At 33.6% G+C, this 21,294-nt stretch overlaps 2 protein-coding genes across 5 annotated transcripts in view; one reads left to right on the top strand and one right to left on the bottom strand.

Annotated features, from left to right (window-relative positions):
• The window catches only part of LOC126843830 (protein sickie), an 85,679-nt gene that overhangs the window by 5,973 nt on the left and 58,412 nt on the right, over nt 1–21,294 (bottom strand). For 3 of the 4 annotated variants that reach the window (XM_050581644.1, XM_050581641.1, XM_050581645.1), the window contains 9 exons: nt 21,044–21,119; nt 20,785–20,963; nt 20,580–20,704; nt 20,318–20,499; nt 20,030–20,243; nt 18,990–19,143; nt 18,819–18,845; nt 18,320–18,570; nt 18,062–18,222 (listed from right to left, as the gene is read on the bottom strand). In XM_050581644.1, coding sequence (XP_050437601.1) covers nt 18,062–18,222; nt 18,320–18,570; nt 18,819–18,845; nt 18,990–19,143; nt 20,030–20,243; nt 20,318–20,499; nt 20,580–20,704; nt 20,785–20,963; nt 21,044–21,119 — 1,369 coding nt within the window. The remainder of the gene's footprint in view (nt 1–18,061; nt 18,223–18,319; nt 18,571–18,818; nt 18,846–18,989; nt 19,144–20,029; nt 20,244–20,317; nt 20,500–20,579; nt 20,705–20,784; nt 20,964–21,043; nt 21,120–21,294) is intronic. The other variant, XM_050581643.1, reaches the window with a different exon arrangement.
• LOC126843831 (nardilysin-like) lies at nt 14,094–17,600 on the top strand. Its single transcript, XM_050581646.1, has 2 exons — nt 14,094–14,845; nt 14,915–17,600. Exons 1-2 carry the CDS (start codon nt 14,265–14,267, stop codon nt 17,307–17,309), a joined length of 2,976 nt encoding a protein of 991 aa, XP_050437603.1. The 5' UTR covers nt 14,094–14,264; the 3' UTR covers nt 17,310–17,600.

Raw genomic sequence — 21,294 nt, forward strand, 5'->3', positions numbered from 1 at the left:
TAAATACTAGTCCAACAACATAATATAAATAGTATAATTCATTTTCACTACAGAAGAAAAATGAGGGGGGGGGGAATGATTAAGATGGGCCTCTAAGTTTTATATCAAACAAATATAACATCAGTGAAATAAATTAAAGACCGTTTCCAGTGTGAACTACAAAACTGAAATACCATGTGTGATTTATGAACATTTAATCGGTCTAAGAAATTAGATATTAAATTATACCTAGGTAAATATACATTTTTATTTATTATATAAAATCGGTCACTATCGCCGTTGCAGCTGTCAACTTGTTTATACATACCTAACACTTTTTTTCATTTTCCAAAGGTCGGATGACATCTTCAAAGTCATGAAGGTAATGAGTAAATCTCTCCAATGATACAATCAGATGCGATATATTATACTTGACAATATCATAAACTTTGGAGCCGTCAAATAGAGGGTGGGCACATCTGGCCGGGATGTGTACACATGGCGAAAGGGGGAATAAAGGAAAATTAAACATAAGCACAGCATCTAATAGTAGCGTGTATTACTGAGAAAACCAAAAAATATGCATTACAAATAAGTTTATTAAATTGGCATTTGTCATCGGTGGAGGATTTGTGAAGAAAGCACGGTTCATCGTTGAGCGGTAAGGACCACCAAAAGGGAGAGGATAAATAATATTTACAACATTTTACAGGAGAACAAAATGAAAATTATACTTTCCATGTATATGTATGGATAATATCCATAAGTTTTCTCCAATAAAAAAAATTATGAAAAATAACTGTAAAACAAACGCAGATAGAAAAAAAGCCATCATTGTTGTCATTGACAAGCTTGTTTTTAAACAAAAATTTTACTTGTACCTTCCTTTTGATTTGCATCACTTTAAAAACAATCGGGTCTAGCCCGTTAAAACTAGAAATAGGTAAAATATATAAATAAAAATATATTATCTATTTTCAATACAGTGAAAATGTTTTAGACGCGACATTTTTTAAACAAATTATTATCACAGAATAGATTAAAGCAGAAGGGTACACTTTGAGTGTAAACAAAAAAGTGTCGGCCATGTTCCAAATGCAGCTATAATCATAATAAATTATGTCTATATATAGATATAATTTATTATGGTTATAGCATATATTTTAGAAGATGGCCGACGCGTTGTTGTGTGATAAGTATCTTTACCGTGCTAATTGTTATCAGTGTCCTCCCTTTATGTTGTTATGTTATCAAAAACATATTTTTAAGATATTTTCCTACAGTTAACCTTGTTTTGCACACTAAATATGTATGCCAAGCATCAAAATAGAGTGGATTTGTCGAAATGAAAAATCTATTCCAAAAGAAATATATACATAAATCGACAAAGCAAGTGGTGAGTCTGTTTTTGTATAATGTTTAAATTTTAAAAAATTCTACAATATATTATGTTGGGGAATTATTGCAACAATATTTCCATACAACCAGCACGCGAACAAACACAACTGTAGAACAACACCACGTTTTGATTTTTCCTATGCACCTGTTTGCCGTTTTGTGTTTGCACTTGAACCAGATCACCTATATTCGTGTGAAATATGTAATGACTAATAATCATACATAATGATATATAATATCAAGAGATCTAGGTGGTAACGAATCGATTCGAGCCAAAAAAAAAAAAATAATAATAATAAAAGGGAGGAGAAGGAGCGGTCAGGTCTCGCTGCGGGCCGTATCCGACATGCATTATTAAGAATTTCTATTTGTAAGAAATCTGATGCAAAGATACCTATCTCCAAAGGGAAACCCGCGATCACCCACAGATAGTTTTGCCCACAGGTTTTTTTTTTTTTAAATCTAAAATCTTATCAGTGATTAGCTGATTTAGTAATCACACATCGGTTTAACCGCATGAGGCCTATTAGTTATGACAAATAATAATAATATATTATTGGCCGCTGCCGCGGAGGCGAAAATTCAATGGCTAGTTTCTATTTTTGGCAGAGACAAAACGCGGGTTTTGTTTTTTAGGTAAACTACCGTTTAATATTATAATGATAATATAAATTTTACTTTTCAATTTTGATTTTCACCATGATGTCGCACGCGGACGCGACGAATCGAAAACGACCGGAACACACTGACTTGGCATTTCCGATTCACAATAGACACACACACACACGCATATAGCAAATCGATTTATAATTAACATGACAAGATTTGTTAGATATATATATATATAATAATTCGAAAACGTTTTACAATAGTCCTAACATTTCCCCTACCATATACACGTTTACAGTTGATCGGTCAAGCCAAAAATATCAACACCGCCGCGCAAATAACACCAAAATAGAAAACATTTTAAAATAGATATTTTCCAATAATTTAAAAAACGTTTATGAAAACAAAACAAATTGAAAGAATCGTTTATTTATAAACTAGATTGCTAACTAGTGATAAGAAATAAAGGCGACGCCGCCATTTTTATACATACATGTATCTGTGATTCTGTGTTATCAACTTAACTAGTAATAATTGTTATCAAATACTATAAATGAGAACACCGGATAAAAGCCTATAATGTAAAATTTCATTTTTCGGTGTACCCATTGTTTCAGAATAAAATGCCTTTTTAAATTCCTTGATCGAGGAAACAGTTATTTGGGGGGGGGGAGGTTGAAAATCTCGGTAAATACAAATACCATCGACTTCCGGTATTATCATTTATAGTATACTTTGTTGTGATAAGACACAAATTCCCCCGACAAAAATGGCGGGAAATGGCGGTAACTTAAATTATTATTATAATGTTTTTCTACTATGTAAAGTATAGTCGTTTGAATGACTGGCAAGGTCGAGTTAGCGGTTTGAGTTTTTTAACCGCAAAAGTCACAAAAAGCCATAAAACAGGAAGTAAACCGGTGTGGCGCCCTACTAAAAAAAATATTAAAATAAATATCATTGTGAAATAAAAATATTATATCCAATACACGTTGTGATATTATCACACAACATGTAACACAATGCTGCTATTTTTTACCGAAACGTTCTCTTAGGCCCAAAGCTATGAAGGACATACATTCAGTGTTGAGCTGTTGATATTCCGACTAATTTGTCTTATTGTTATGCTTTCTTTCTTTTTCGATTATTACTACTGTTGTGTATTCGGATACACTTTCTCCGGCTAGGTAATTTTTTTTTCCCCAATACAAAACAACAACAACTATGTCATTCGGTACGCACATTAATATGTGGTGAATATAATATAATATACCATTCGAACGCGGTTAAACACAAAATATTATTATTATTATTTTCTACAGAAAAGCTTATGTGAGAAATAATAAAGAATTGCATCGTTCAATGTATTTGAATTTATTTAGGTATTTTTTTAACGAATTATAATATTGTTGTTTGTTTACAACCTTCGTCGTCGTTTCGGTTGTGGATTTTTTAATTCAGTTGTTAAAAATATGTACATATTTTACCATAAACAGTATAATATTACACAATATAAACACGGCCAGATGTAAATATTAATTAATTACCTATCTCTACGAAGCGATGGGATTTCCTTAATTTTTATTTTTACACACACAGGTTTGACTTTTTTTTTAAAAATAATATTACAATTAACGCGGATTGACCAATGCTTTCTTTTTTTAACCAAAAAAAGTTATTCCAACGGTCTAAACGGCCACAAGCAGATGTGTGTAAAAAGACAAAAATATTAGCATCTTAAAAAAATGTATACAACCATATGAATTAATATAAAAACTCGAATGTAGGTACCTACAATGTATCAATATAATTATGATCAAACCGGCTTTAATGACTGATATTTGTCGATTAATGTATAATATAAATGTATACATATTTTATAATATACAATTTAACGATACTCGTTTGGCACACCTGATTAATTAAACAATATTTTTTCTATTGAGACGTTTCAGATGACATTTTTTAATGTATGTTAATATGAATTTGTTTTTATTCTACTATTATACTACTGTGTTATTAAATATTTTATTAATTCATACAGGGACGTTATTATATTATAATTCATTCTTAGGCCCCAAGAACTCTTAGGGCACCACAACGGTCCAAATATGTATAGAATATTTCTATGAAGATTAGTGTAATACTTTTAGCCCACACACAATGTTCACATTCTTCACTTATTAACACTTCTTAATAAAAAATAAAAAAATTTCATTAATTCGAGAACGTTTAAAAATCAACGTATACACCATTTGTTCAAATCTTATAAAAAATAATGTTTATCTTATCAATCATTTTTACTAAATATTTTACACCACATTTAAGTCATAGTTTTCTTTTTACTTTCTTAATTAAAAATCAAAGACTGGATGCAATTTTTTTCCTCTACGTTCAAAAGTGTCGAAACAAAGTAAAGAATTTGATTTTTTTATAAAGCTGAACATTTTCAAAAAGTATCCATGAATGCTATAATGTCAAGTACAACAACGATTATGAACACAAAAGCAATAATTAACGCTGTTCAACAGTTATTGTAGTGGCATGTATTTACAATATCGCCAACTAATTACTACTATTTTTTATTATTATATTAAAAACCTTAAAAAATATACATTTTCTTCGATTGATAAACTGTTATAAGCAAGGGGTGCAACTAAAACTACATTTTTGGGGGTGCTAAAATTATTTATACCCGACTAGACATAATAAATCTTTAAAAAACATTAGATGTACAATAAAATATAATGTCGTGTGTGTCAGGTTTTCAATAATTAGTGCACCTATAACTGCTATGACGGATGGGCCAACAACTAAACCAACACAGCTGTGTTCTGTGCACAAGCTGGATAAAAGCGGCAAAAAAATGTACCACACCAAGTAAAAGGTGTATATGAATGGGGATGAATAACGCTTAGGTTTCAATTTTTGTTTGTCAATTTGAAGACACTTACCCAACACCCTTTAGTAGTTTTCTTACTATCTCTAAAGAGGAAATCTTGTGATCTAGTCTGACCAAAACAGTGGCCGGAGCACACACACACGACACAAAACGGTCAGTGACCGGTTAGATATAATATATATTTTTTTTTTTTGCTTCATTTCTTTATGATTTATTATTATTATTATTATCATGACAAACCGAATACCGACGCAAATAGAAAATATGACAAGTTTTTAGACAGACACGCGGGCAAGGCGAGCGCAGCGCAGAACAACCGTTTTGTTAAAAAACATAACAGCAGCAAAATCATTGGCTTCGGAAAAAAAAAACAATTTCAAACGCACAATAAACTCGTGCAACACAAATGGTATATATATAATAATGTAACTAATATAATAGATATTATATATATATATACATAGAACCGAAGAGACTATACACACATTTTTCACATGATTCGGCACTGCCTATACACAATTTTCACGGTTTTATGAGCATCCTGCGCACCTACTAGACATGTTAGTAATGTTATATATTATTATGTATGTCGTTTTGACGTTTATCATTTATCATTTTTATTGCCTCACTTCCTGGCAGTATCGAAAAAGCAAGCAAAATTTTCCACTTACGAGACAAGGTCAGTTCTTAACCCATCTTGGTCGCCGTATGATGTCTTGGGCGCAAAATTAATTAATAAAAATATGAGCTGTATAGGGGGGGGGAGGGGTAGGGTTTTTGCAAAAACAAAACAAACTTAAGTTTTAAACTCTGATTCCCAGCTCTGCTTGTTGCTATAGTTATGTATTATTCCAATGTTTATGAACCGAATATATGACATTTTTTCGTTCGGCAACTATTGTACAATTTAGTTTATAAAAATCATATTATATGGTTATGTGGTCTACCGGAACAAAGGCGGGGCAGCAGATTGGTGTACATGGATTTTTATTAGAATTTCCGTAGCTCCAATTGACAAAAACTTATTTACAATGAATTACAAATTACAATATTAATTGAAGTATATTTTAATAGCTGACAGAAAATAAATCTAATACTTGGAACGTTTTTACCAACACAAGTTTGAGACACATTGTGTGTTAAACTAAGATTAAGATGTCTTTTAAATAAATCCAAGGCCCAACGAATACGCAGGCCTCTAAAACCTAACCCGTATGACGTCGAATAAATGGCCCGTACCTTGTTGTTGACGTTGAAGTCGACGCAGCTTTTGGGCCGTCGACGGGTGGCGATTTCCCACCAGGGCACGTCGGACGGCAGCGGCCCAGTGACGGCGGCGGCCACGTGCGACGACGACAACGGCCTGGACAGGGCACCGCGGCCGGACGCGTGCTCGTCGCCGTCGTGTTCGCTGACCGGTTCCAGGGACAAGTGGCCGGCCAGAGCGGCCGCGGCGGCTAAGGGTCTGCGGCGGTTGTGTCCCACGTAATGGTGCGGCCGACGGACCGTGGCGAACCCGTCGTGCACGGCGATCGACGACGGGCTGGTGACGCGCGTACCGCCGCCCGCAGACGTGTTCCGATACATGGCGAAAACGACGACGAAAAAACAACAACAAAACAACAACACGGAATATAATAATTACAATGTGCGCCGGCGAAGGGATGGTGCACGACGAACGCGCGACTACATGGCTCGGCCGATAGCAGCAAACTGATTCCACCTATTCTATAGTCCGGCCGCCGGCGCGCGACGATGGCACGCGGTGGCGCGTCGCAATGCGTAGACCTCGCGACGTCCGCCGCCGCCACCAACGCGACCGATTTGTGGCCGTCGGATGTACCCGTTTATGTCCGTCCGGTAGCCACAAATGTTCTTGTTATCAATTGTAATTTATTATTATTATTTATTCAATCTCCCCCGACCGTAGAGATTCTGCCTGACGATGACGTCAGCGACCACGGCCCTCGCCGCGTTAATGACACACACACACAACAATACAATTGAACGACAAACGTTGGTGGTTTGTACACATAGGCGACGACCCCCATATAGAGGCTAACGACAATTGATAATTACCGGCGTAGTACACTTTTATTATTATCACCACCATTAGTGTTATTAGTATAGAGACTACTACAAGGCAATATTATATAGTGTAGACGCAGACGGCCGGCCGGTAACGCAGGACGAAAGGCCCCGAAGGGACGATTGCGCGTTGTGCGTATTATACCGGCGACGGTCGCGGGCCAATTGATAATATTATTCGATAATGTCGCGACGGGCCGTTTGTAAATAAAACAAATATTATTTATAGTAATATTATTTGGGCGATTACTATTTATTTATATATATTTAATTTAACTGCTATATTCACTACATATTATCTTGTCATCACTCATCACAATGTACCTATTTTCTATCATAGTGTGATAACTTTTAAAAAAATGATTTTCACTACATATTATCTTGTCATCACTCATCACAATGTACCTATTATTTTCTATCATAGTGTGATAACTTTTAAAAAAATGTTTATAACACTACACTCATTTTACTACTGTTGGTAATTAGTTTTATATACTTATATACATTACATTTGAATAATAACATTTTTACTATGGCCGTTCGCGTGAGGGCCGTTTTATAATAATAATAATAACTTTACTTACAGGAACGCCCAGATTTCTAGTTTTTTTCCTTCCCAAGTTTTATTGGCCAGCTTTAATGCTTTCAGGGAAAAAAATAATAATATAATCGGTACGTAACGGGTAATTTTTTTCATTGTTTATGCAAAACGATAGTAAAAAATTAATTTCAGGAGTGTTTTTTTACGTTTTTTAATATAATAACTCGGCGCTTTCTAAATATATAATTAAATTATCTATTTTGACAGACGTGTCGGAGATATAAAAAAACAACTGCAAATATAAATTATTGTAATATTATTTTTACAGTAGGGATGTGTTTTTTTTTCACTGTGCTTTTATTATGTCTCAGAACTGAGCGCACGTTAATATGTAATAATATGTTTTTATTATGTTAAAATTAAAAAAAACAATTATGAAGATTACATTTTGATCACGAAGGAAGCATATTAATAAATTTATTTAGTATTAATAATAAAATAATAATCTTTATCGGTGTCCTACCCCTGGTAATACTGAACTTCCCATTTTCCGCCATCTTTGTGGGAATTAGAACGTTATCACATGAAAATATGTTTATAACACAATTATTGCAAGGTAATAGTTGATAACACAGAATCACAGATACATATTATATGATTTATGTATATAAAAATGGCGGACGTCTACTTCAATTCTTATCAGTTATCACTATATAGTTAGCAATCTAGATGTATTATATATATCTGTGTTCATGAATAAACGTTTCTTTCTTATTTTTTTACTCACATTTTTAAAGAGTTGGACCGATAACTGGCAATTTAAGCTAAATTTTTAATAAAATAATAATGTTACTGCCATTTTTGCCTCGCAACCGCATTTAGTATATGATACTAATATTATTACTTATTATTCATTTTTCACGGTAAAGTTTGTCTGTACATGTTAACTTATTATTATTTTAACATTATGTTGTCAGCCAGACCTGCCCCGTAAGGGTATTACACCCTCGTCCGGTCCCATCAAACAACCCCCTGTTGTGGTTCGGTGGCCGTTAAAAAACTTTCCGGATATAACAGCTATATAGGCGTGAGCACGTTTGCTCAGGTCTGTGTTGTTGTAATAATAATATGCTAAGGTTTTTTTTTTTTTAATTTTCATCTAATCGTGGGTAGATAATAAAAACCATATAAAAACGTACACTCGGTACACTTCCGCCTAAACGTAAAAAAAGTTTTTAAGGGGACATCATACACCGAAATAATAGCACCAAAATAGTACTTTTGTAATTCCAATGGTATAAAGTCACACTTAATTTTAAGATATATGCCCTTTCTTTATAGTTGGCATATTGTTCCATCTCCAAACCAATTTTGGAAAATTGGTTTCAAACACAAAACATAGAAACAGTTCTCACCCACAACTTTTATATAATAAGGTTCTTCACTCTAAAACAGTAAGCCGAGTTTTTGGAATTAGAAAACTTTGTTTAGATGAAAAAAATATTTAAAATCGCTGTGTATATATTCTACTCTGTTATCTCTTATCACAAACCCTTATCTCTAAATATTTTATCCCTGTCAATATAAAGCGTGACGAAAATCGGTCAGACAAAAAACAATTTATGTTAATAGAAGAATTCTTATTACTAATCTAATAATTGCACATTATAATTTAAGCTTTAAATTAAGATTGTAAATACTCCTTAGGGGTATCGCGTAACCAAGTAAGCTGCTTTCAGGGGTTTTTCCTGGCAAGTTTAATCATTTTTAAAAAGTCTCCAAATTTGTAAAAAAAAAATTAAAAAAACAAGTTTTAGTGGTTTTTATAGCGTTAAAACTGGAAACTCTTATTTTTAGATGGACGTGACATAGTTGTACATATTTTAGGGCATTTAAATCTATATAATATATTGTTCCCTTCTTCCTCAATTAATTCAACGGCTATTGTTTTGCCACTACCGCAGCACTTCCTCAATAAAAACGGGTTTATCGTCGACATTGTACTTACCACCGAAATGATGATATATTATAATAAAAGTAAAACACTATCGACACGCGCCAACAGAATAATATAAATAATAATAATTTTAAAAAAATTCCTCCAAAACCGAATGGAGCCGTGTAGAGGTAGGTATGTTTTAAATATTACCAATGCTATACTGGCGGGACCAGCAGCTATACAATGGTAATTTTTGGTCTTTAGACAACATAATAACAATAACGACGATGATGATGATGATATGCCTCGCTTAAAACCGCCAGCAAACGAGTCTCTGAGGAAAACAACACCTGGCCGCCTCGTTTTAGTAAGTAAATACACACACAAGACTTGAGACTTCACGGTCTGTCCGTCAGCAGAGCAACAGTCAATGTTACTAGTGTGTAATTAAGTCAAAACGCTCTACATATTATTATTATTTTCATCTTACAAAAAAAAAATTACAATTCACGCAGCCGGGTAAGATAAGACGTTGAAAAAGTTAACGAGAATATTATTATTATTATTATCAGTAGTATATATCGTTTTAATCGAAACCGGAATCTCTGTTGCCACCACTTGGTATACAGAGCGATTCGCTGACATCATATTTATAAATAATATATTATTATAATCAACGCTACAATCTCCTCGAGACATATTATTTCCTCTACTTTGTTTTAGATAAAAAAAACCCATTTCTTAAGGCGATTTTGCAATATATTTTCTTTTGAAACATTAGAGATCCAACGATGTGGTGGTTATTATGCCCCATCCCGCATCTCTTATCTCTTATCAGATAACAGCGTGATATTTGTTTTGTAACACTTTTTTCTCTTATCAGATAACACCGTAACATTTGTTAAACTTTATAACAAAAACAAAATGTTTGAAATCGGTTCAGTAGACATTTTAGAAAGTGACTTCTGGTTTTGTCTTTACCCCTTAAGGATCTTCATATTATACTATTGTTAGAATTGAGTTCAACATATTGTGTTGTAATCTGATTTATGAAGACATTATCCAAAAATCACTATTGGACATTGTGCACACTAGATAATCAGAGACTACCAGAATAACTAAAGGTATTATAATAACCTGATTTTCACCTGATGTGTACACTACTGGTTACCATTGGGTTTGGTTTAGCTTCTGAATCACTCTGTACACCAGGCACAAGGTAACAAGATTTTGAATCCTACCTGAACGACCACAAAGTGTGATGAGGTCCGTCAAAAAATAAATGTTTATTAGCCATCGATCGGTATTGGTTTAAAACGGGTTTGGTGTTGCTTGTATCATTAAAATATTAATAATGTGCCTCTGGGTTGTTTGGTTTCGACAGTGGTGTAATCATCAGCGAGGAATCCTATTCTCTGGTGTTGTGTAACAGTCGAAATACTAAACCGCCATCGACAAGGAGATAGTTTTACACAAACCTTACTTTTGAGTTGTACCCTCTGCTTTTTTACTCACACAACACAGTAAAGCTCCAATGGGTTTAAAACTTCTTACCTAAGAATGGGTCCTAAGTTATACAAAATTGTGACAAATTGACAGAATAAAACAAGTAGGCCAACAGAGACACACTTTAACTCGAATTTAAACTTAATATTACAAAAAAAAAATATCACATCAAATAATTGTAAACGCCTTGTTTGGAAAAAAATAAATAATAATAAAACCCGTTGTGTATAGTATATTATATCATTTATCTCACGAGCAATCATTATTATAATAATATGCTGTTCACACGATTAACTGGTTATTAAAAACTATTTATGATAATAATTACTTTAATTGGTGTTATGAACATAATATTATTATAACTTCATAGTTACACAACTGGAAAAATGAATTTATCAACCAGAAATAATACAATGGTGATTTTTCTTAGACCCTTGTGTGCCTCCGAGCACTACACAAGGCCATAAAAAACCACCTTCTAATCGAAGCCAAAGTATGTACTATAAGAACACATCAAAAGGACCTTCGCCATAGTTCAATGATATTATGTGGAAAAATAAAAAATAGTCAATGCAATAGCTTTGCCCTTTGGTTTATACACTGTATAGTCTATATTTTAGTATGTGACTCGGTATGGGTGGCACACAGTTAGCGACATACATGACAGGTTATTACCAGTATACTGGTTACCGAATAAATGGTAACAGCGGTAGGAGTTAATATTATTACCATATAGGGTCTAATCAATGATAAACTGATAACGCACATTTCCGATATCACCACTTTAACGCAAAACATTGATAACACAATTTGACTATACATACATTTTTTTACACAGCGATAAATGACAGCTCTAATATTTAACTCGTGAATTAAGTACATTTTTAACATCAACAAAAAATTTAAAACATGGTTTATGCAACATAATTTATTGTAACTCCAGTTAAACTCAGTTTATCTCTGTGTAAATATCTGGTGCAACTCGGCGGCAACAGAGTGAGAGAAATGGTACAGATATTATAATAATAAAAATAAAAAAATACTATTCACCCGTAAACGACTGCAATAGGCCAGAGGTCGAGGCGGTTTATATGCAATCTAATCTGCAATGCAGTTTTTAAGTGCTGCGGGTCGGTGTCTAATGTGGTTGGCGTCGAATAGGCAATCTCATATGACAAACGTCTTAAGCGTTTATGTAGGTATACATTAATGTATAAAAATAGGGTGCAGGATAAACTTTATAATGTCAAATGTGGAAAAAGTTTAACCCTTTTTCTACCCGTGTTGGTTTTAAACATTTTCTTAAATTTCCAAAAAAGGTATTGTAAGCAACATTACCACCACCAGTCTTAACTGAAGGGTTGCCAACCGTCCTTCTTTGGGCAGGACAGTCCTTTATGCCAGTTATGTGTCCTTATAATATAGTGTAGTCTATGAAAAATTGAAAAAATACTTATTTATATTTAGCTAAATCGCTTGTATCGGATTTGTTAAATTTTTTTATACACCCAATTCTGTATCCGATGTACGTTTAAAGTATACATTTAAGATTTAATTAGAGTGGCAAACAAATCACCAAGAAATCTGAAAAATATAATTATTATCTATAATATATTAATATATAATTTGGGCCTCCCTTTTGACCGCTTGGACATATTATATGGAAAAATATTGTCTTACGTTACACAATTTGAAAGTTGGCAACCCTAGACTCATGCAATGGCCTATTGGTATGCGCTTAACCGTATTGTATATAGATATATATATATATATATATATATACAATTATATTTTTTTTATCAAACGATAATAAGGGAAAGGTCATTGACGACGATCAACGGCTCTGAGGTTATTGAACACTAGGGATTATGAATTAAATTGGCTTTGACGGACATCACATAGCATGCAGTTGACAATGAGAGTACGGTATTTTATACGGTTAACTACTCTGTGCCGGTTTTTTTTTTTCATTGTTGAACACATTTTTTATGGAATAAAAAGAAAAAGAAATAATAATAACACATAAACGACTAAAAGACATACACGGCAGCGACGAGTTAAACATATTATGATATTATTTTCACTGAAATGCGATTTTAATTACTACTCTTAATAAACTACTCGGCACGTTGTAAATCGAATAAAAGTCTCGGTAAGCAATAAATGACAATATTATTTTTTCATCGTCCATTCACATTCAATCCATTTATTCTAGTATGACTGAATTGTATTTATATTCTAAAGTAATTAAAACCGCGTTTATCAGTCATATTTTGTATAACTATACAAGCTACAAAAAACATTGTCTACGCACAATTATTTATATATTAAATATAATTATGATACAAACGTCAAGTACCTATTTTAATAATCAAATAAAAAAAAAATACTATACAAATCAACTCGAATAATAATTAATTAATTACGACAATATTTGTCGTCTCCTTTGTTTTTGTAGACTGTTGTAAAAATATCCGCAATACCATTTTGTTAATGAAAACGAAAATACAAATCACATTTTCCATGCCATCAGTGTTTTTGTTTTGGTAATTATTTCCCTTATAGGACCTAGACACGACACACTGTAATAACCACACCCGGCAACCGTTTCAAAAGAACTCACCCTCGTTAAAATATAATATGGTTTCCTCTGTTCTGAACAACAAAGGGTCTATTAGAAGAGTTTGTAACATAGTTAAAATAGATCTAATAATGAAAACACTTACTGAAGCCCGTTTCTGAACAAATCAAATCAAATATGAAATACCCAAACTAAAATACCTTTTTATTTTGTGAGTTCTGAGTTCTTTTAGTGTACTATTTACTAATATAATATAATGCAATACATATATATATATATATATATATCTTAGATCATTAACCTAGACTTGAAAATAAATATGAAAATACCTATTACGATTAACGAAAGTCGAAAGAATTAAAATTTTTACAAAACAATACATTATATTCCAATATAATATTGCAATAAAAAAATCACCACCCGCAGTGTAAGCAACGTTACAAGTACACAACTGGTCACACTGTATTTCCTTATCGTTTATCATTTCGCCGCATAATATGACTGTATGTTATTATCACTTTATGCTGTTTATCAATTATCACATGTCAATTTTTTAAATTGTAATTTTTAATATTATTATTGAGTATTTTTACTCGGCATTCCTAAATAATATTTTTATTATAATTGTTTTACAATTTTTTTTTTACATTTAACACATAGCTTTAGCTAATCTAGTCATAGCATTTTGTTACATTACATTATACACTGAAAAAAAAAAACCATGTCCAACGTTCAGAAAGTTATTCGTAAAGGCTTGGGTAATAAAAAAGATTATTTATTCCACAAGCTGAAGAACGGTATGCGATGTTTACTCGTTAGTGTGCCAGATACGGAATGCAAAAACAGTTCAAGTGCGCAAGCTACATACGACAACAGCGATGACTCATTGTCCGAAAATTCCAGTTTAAATGACCAAGACGAAGAAGAAACTGCACAAGCAACAGATTCGTGTGCAATGTCGTTGTGTGTTAATATTGGTAGTTTCAGCGACCCGGTCGAAGCTCAAGGATTGGCTCATTTATTAGAACACATGATATCTATGGGCAGTGATCGTTACCCGGCGGAAAATCACTTTGATCGTTTCCTATATCGCAACGCGGGCTATTCAAACGCCGAAACCTGCTGTGAGTACACAAATTTTCATTTCGAAGTTCCTAGTGAATATTTCCAAGAAGCGGCAGACATATTCGCAAGCATGTTTCGGGCACCAAAGTTAGCAAAAGAATCTATAGACAAAGAAAAACAAGTAGTGGATTCTGAATTTCAAATGGCAATCACCGACGACGATAGCCGTATCCAAAGGTATAGTAAAGTTAATGACGAGGTAAAATAATTACAGAAATAATACTGTTCATTGTGTTTGTTCATCAGATTGTTGTCGATGTGCGCAGACGAAACCAACCCGGCCGGACAATTTTTTTGGGGCAATTTGGACAGTTTGAAACATGAAAATTTAAGTCAAATGGTTGTCGATTTTTGGAAAAAACACTATTCTGCTAGCCGCATGACTCTAGCCGTCCAAAGCAAGCAGCCAACCCACGAGATGATCCGATGGGTTGACGACTTGTTCAGTAATATTCCTACGGATAACGAACCGCCGCCGACGTTTAACGCTAACTCGGAACCATTTGTTCGCGGTCGTTTTCACAGGTTGACCAAAATCGTTTCCGTGAGTTCTACGAAAAAATTAATATTGTCTTGGTGTTTGCCGCCTGTAAACAAATTGTATAAATTCAAACCCTTGGAGTACCTATCGTGGGTGATAGGTCACGAGGGCAAAGGCACACTGATTAGCTACTTGAGAAAATTTAATTACGCAATGGATTTGGAAGCCGGAGTAGATGACGATTTTTCAAACAACAGTATTTACAGTTTATTCACAATAACTATTGAACTGACAAGCTTCGGCTTGACCAAAGTACAGGACGTAATAGAATTAACGTTCGGCTACTTGAATTTAGTCAGGGAGGAAGGCGTGTCCGAGGATGTTTTCAAACAGTTACAAATTTTAGCCAGAAATGATTTTAATTTTGCCGAAAGTAAATCCGCCATAGACCACGTTACTGAACTTTCGGAAAACATGTTGTTATACGACGAAGAAGATTATTTGTGCGGCCCATATTTATACGACGAGTATTCATCGCAAACCGTTTCCAAGTTTTTAAATCTATTATCGTCCGATACTGTTGCAGTATTTATTTTGGCCAAAGAATTTGACGGTTTCGAGTCGTTTACAAAAGATCCCATTTTCGGAACGCAATACTTGGCCGAAACCGTAAGCAAAGAATGGGAAAACAATTTGTCGACCATAAAGCCGCATGAATATTTTAAAATTCCCAAAAACAATCCATATTTAACGACAGATTTTTCAATGTTACCGCTCGTCACGGACGACAAATACCCTCAGAAAATATTTGAAAACAAATTTATCGAATTATGGTTCAAACAAGACGCCAACTTTAAACTGCCCAAGGGTTACATAATGTTAAACTTCATAACGCCACTGCCTTTGAAATCATTACAGAACTACATGTGTTTCGATTTACTCATGGACTCTATTGTGTTTCTACTGAACGAAGACACTTATCCGGCAGCGATGGCTCAACTCAGTTACGGCGTTCGAGTGTTCCACACGGGGTTCGAACTGACATTTGTCGGTTTCAATGAAAAACTACATTTGCTCGTCGACATCGTAATGGATTGCATAAAAAACTACGAGCGACTAATGACCGAAGACATTTTCGAAATGGTCAAACCCAAATCCGTTAACAGGCTGAAAAACAACCAATACGATTTGGATTTTGTGTCGTGCGATTTGAAAAACAGTTTAATACAAGATCCCGATTGGGATTTGGACAAACGGTTACACAGTCTGAAAAATTTAGATTACAACAGTCTTATTGCATTTTACAGGCAAATGGACGAATTCTATTGCAAAGCGCTGGTCCAAGGAAATATTGGCAAAAGTCAAGCCGTTTGTATTGCTGAAAAAGTTGTAGACGTTTTGCAATACAAACCGCTGGAAAAAAAAATGTTTCCAGCGATGTCGATAAAAAAACTAAACCCAGGCGACAGCCGTATCAAGTTGGCCAATTACAATCCGAAAGACAACAACTCGATGGCGTACAAGTATTACCAATTCGATAAGGACAGCTTAAAAGACTCCGTCAAGTACTACGTGCTGCAGTCCATGATAGAAGAATCCGCGTTCGACGAACTACGGACGAAACAATGTCTCGGCTACGACGTTCAATTCAACGTTACCAACACCCGTCACCATTATGGGTTTTATTTCAAAGTGGCCCATCAGAAAAACAAATTTGAAACGCATTATGTATTCGACAAAATGGATGAATTTCTCAAAGACTTTTGGAAAGATTTCAACGATGCCGACGAAGTAGACAAAGTGAAAGAAGCGTTGATCGCCCTGAAAACGGCTCCAGACGATTGCCTGGTACAAGAGTTCAACAGGAACAGAAACGAAATACTAGAAGAACGTTTTAAATTCGACAGATTGGAACTGGAAGTAGAAGCGTTGAAAAATTTAAGCTTTGAAGATGTGAAAAATCTCAGGGACGGCTTTTTGACCGACAGCAGGGCGTTTAGCGTTGAAATCGTCGGAAATTGTCAGTCGGAAGACGTGCCAGAGTGTTTAGACGACATCAGAAGTCCGCCCGTAAAGAAAATATGCTTACAGGACAACAACGACAGTTACGTTTATATTGAAAATTTGGATGAGTTCAAACGTAATTTAACTTCTTATTGAAAAAATATGATTACTCAATAAAATCATACAATTGTTTTCTCAAAATATTCCGTCTTGTGATTTTTTCAGCGTTAACAAAATTACCTTTTATTTTTTTTTCTTTACGTTGCTATTGGCCTATTATTTGGTTTTACAATATGGTTGAAATAATAAATTATAATTGTAATCAGTAATCACTGACTGAGAAGAAGTTTAATTAAAAGGAATCGATTTGAGTCACTGATCCAAAAGAAGAGACGATTACCGACTATTACTATTCATTATAAAGTATATTAATATTTATTACTATAATTTGCTATTTATCAGAAACATTCAGCTTGTTTCCTATTATCCTTATCTAATAGTTTTAATAATAACAATTGTGTAATTTACTTAAGTACATAATTATTACAAATTAGTTGTACACTTAAAAAAAAAAAAAACACTGTAGAACTAGAAACTCTTTTTGATCAATTATTCCTTTAATTCATGAATAATGCTATACACGAGTATTTTGTTTTTGTTTGTGATAAATTTAATTTGTTGGTGATTCATAAACTAAAAATGATTAATCATTTAATAACCAATAGTTGACTTTCAATTGAATTTATTATTGCACACAACTTACTCTATTTTAGGTTCGATAAGATTTCTCCAATCTCAGTCGTAAAATAATTATTTATGAAATACTTTCACAATCGATTGGTGGCAATAGTCACTATAGTTTTGTTATTAAATGAACTAGTATAATTATTATTTTTTTTTTTACTCACGTTTGTCGACAATTGACTGGTCAACGTATGAACCTTATCTTGAGCATCGCTCAAATCTCTCCTTAGACGTCTCACTTCGTGCGCCTGTTTCTCGTCCGCACCGATTCCACTGTACAACGATGACGATCCAGTCGATATCAGACTCAAAGCCGATCCGTGGGCTAAAATAGATGTAACAGTACTATGTAGTAATATTTTTTTCAAAATTAAGCTCCAAATATTTAATTTTTTTTTTTTTATCATTTGTATCTCGTTTACCATCGTCGTCTTTGCCGTTAATTTTGCTCATTATAGATGCAGCGTAGGGAGACGACAATATCGAACGATGGTTCGGTTGAGGCGATTGATAATTATAGCGGCCAGTGGGCGTCGGACTTGTGGGCTGTGAAGCGTGAGGAAAAGTGCGGTGCTCCGATCGGTTAGACGACGTATAAGGAATACTGTAGTATGAATCCGGCTCGTCTGTACGCTGTAACATCGACGGATACATTTTTTCCGATTTGGTCGATCTAAAAAAAAAATCAAAATTATACTTCAACCGTTTTTTTGTTTTCATTATACAATACTGCTAATCAAATAAAAAAAATGTGAAAAAGCTAATAAAAAAAAAAAACAAAAAAAAGTACAAAAACAAAATTATACACAATATTATGTTTTTTTTTTTCAAAACTTATAAGTGAAACAAGCGATAAATGCAGTGTTAGGTATTAATCGTGATTATTATTTTGTTTTTTTTCGTTTTGGCTGTTTCGCCTACCTTGGAAATGTCCGATCTCTTAGGTAACTGCAAATAAATTTACCGCATTAAATTTTCCCAAAGAAAAACAAATCATTTTTTTTTTTGGCATTACTCAGCCCTATACTTCAGATGATTATACTTTAACAGTAACAGTTGTATTAAAACTATATACTATTCAGTAGTACAAACCTTATGCTATTACTCCTTGAAATCCTGTTGGCTTGGCTCGGCGATGGACTCGTGTTTGGCGATGCGGACGTCATTAGTCTTGAATGAGTTAAGCTCGCTCGATGATGCAGCTGTGCCGGAAGTGATTCTATACTTTCCGCTTCAATCATGCCTCCTAATCAACAAACAACACACCATTCAATTAATTATAAATATTTATTTCAAGCTAATGTATGAGATTGGCAGTAGTGGTAGTTGCCGTAATGTTAAACTTGCATAATACAAGAATTACATTAAAGGGTTTAGAACAAGTTACTCTTAAAGTAAAAAAAAATAATGTTTTTTTCATTCTAGGTAAGTACACAAGAAAACATTTTTTTTTATATTGCATCGCTTTGAAATAAAATGTTCTGAAAAAATGAAACGATTTGATCCGAAATGGTTCACAGAGTATACAAAAATATTGTTTTCATGATAAATATTTATGACTTGTATATTATAAGAAACAAACCCAAGCAATTGTTTATATAAATAATAATTTAAAAACTATGAATTATTTATAATTCCAAATATAAAACTCTATTTAAAACATTTGTATCCAAACAACCTATTGTTTTAAATAAAATTCTAATTGATTTAATTATTTCAAATTTGTTTGTAAACTGATTTTTTATTTTGATTATCATTTCTATTTTTAAGTATTAAGAGTTGAAATTGAAAATTTGTCAAATAAAATTATATTTAAGTTAGTTAAGTTTTGATTTTAAATAATTATTTGTACTTTCATTTAAATCAAAAAAATTATTTAAATAATGCCCATGTTTGAGTATATATTTTAACAATATTACAACTATAGGCTAAACAATACTTTGCACTACAATACTAAATAAGGATTTAACTAAAAAAAAAAGTCACATTTCAAAGTAAATGACTTTACAGGGTTTCTTGTTAATTAAAACACAATACAGTTGCATTTCAATCAAGGTTAAGTAAAATGGAAATTTTGGCTGTAAGCCGTTTCCAATCTTTGGTTGTGGTCTAAGATTAACAATTCACAATACCTATAGCTCCAGTCCTAGAAGGTAGAGAAGCTGTATAGTGTGGTGGAACGGGACTGCGTCTCACCCATGTACCATAAGGACTGCTCATTTTGGGTTCTTGATCCGACTGATTCGCCATGAGTCGTTCCCTGACACTCTGCGACAACTGTGTAGCGCTTGGACCGCTCACCGAATAGGATTTCATATCGGTCTGAGTGCCGCCGGAGACTTTTACCTGATATAGACGACAAAATGTTAAGTTTTTTGAAATAAAATACGCTCTGATTAATAATAATCATTTTTACTCACTTTAGTTCTGGGAACGGCCGAAACTTGAGCGGTCCTCGAATCGCCTTTGCCACCGTTTGAACTCGACGTAGAACGTTTGACGTATCCAAAACTCTGAGGGACGTTACGACCGCCTTTGGCTCTGTCGCTACGTGATTTTCTCTCCATATAATCCACGTTGTGTAAATCTTCGCGTGATCCATCTAAAAAGAAATTCGCTCGTTATTTTTTTTTGTTTTTACTCCAACACAACAAATTGATAATAATAAAATAAAATCATCACCGATCGATCGCTTTTTTTCCGTTCTCCTCGGACTCTGTTTGTCTCGTACTCTTTCCAATTCGCTCGATCTCATCTGTTCAGCGGTTTTACCGGCTTCTATATATTTCTTCCATTGAGAAGATTGTCTGTATTGTTTTGGTTGAAAATAAAAATGTGATTAAATTGCATATTATTAAGTTATTGTCACAATATTTGTAACACGCACCTAGAGCTGGAACTGTTCAACTCCGTTTGTTGTCCACTATCCGCCTTTTTGACATGATTGCGCGCAATGACTTTATATACAGGCGCCACGGGTGTAGGTTCTGGCGGACTTGTCGGTGGACTGACATCGGGGCCCAGACTCGAAGAGCCCCCGTCAGGCCCAACATTGAACCGATTCAGCTTTTTAAATAACAAAATTAATTTTTGCTTACCCAACACATTGTATGTTTAAATTAGTTAGTTGTGTTTCAGTTACTTACTTTGATTTTTTGTTGATTTCCCAATGTAACGATTGGATCTTTTGTTTTCGTATCGAGCGTGTCAACGGAACCGATTCTAGAAAACGGTTTAATAAATTATAAATCATATTTTCAAATATAATGTATAAATTTAATAATTTATGTATTAATGTAAATAATGTTCTCGTCTAATAATTCTCAATTTTTTTTATTAAATTGTATATTTAATATGTCAAGTCAGTGGTGTTACTTGATCAAATAATTTAAAACCA

Source organism: Adelges cooleyi, unplaced genomic scaffold, assembly GCF_023614345.1.
Source record: "Adelges cooleyi isolate 19-005CV unplaced genomic scaffold, UGA_ACOO_1.1 ACOO_flye_CR_arks_rails_tigmint_CR_PRNA_574, whole genome shotgun sequence".
Classification (NCBI taxonomy): domain Eukaryota; kingdom Metazoa; phylum Arthropoda; class Insecta; order Hemiptera; family Adelgidae; genus Adelges; species Adelges cooleyi.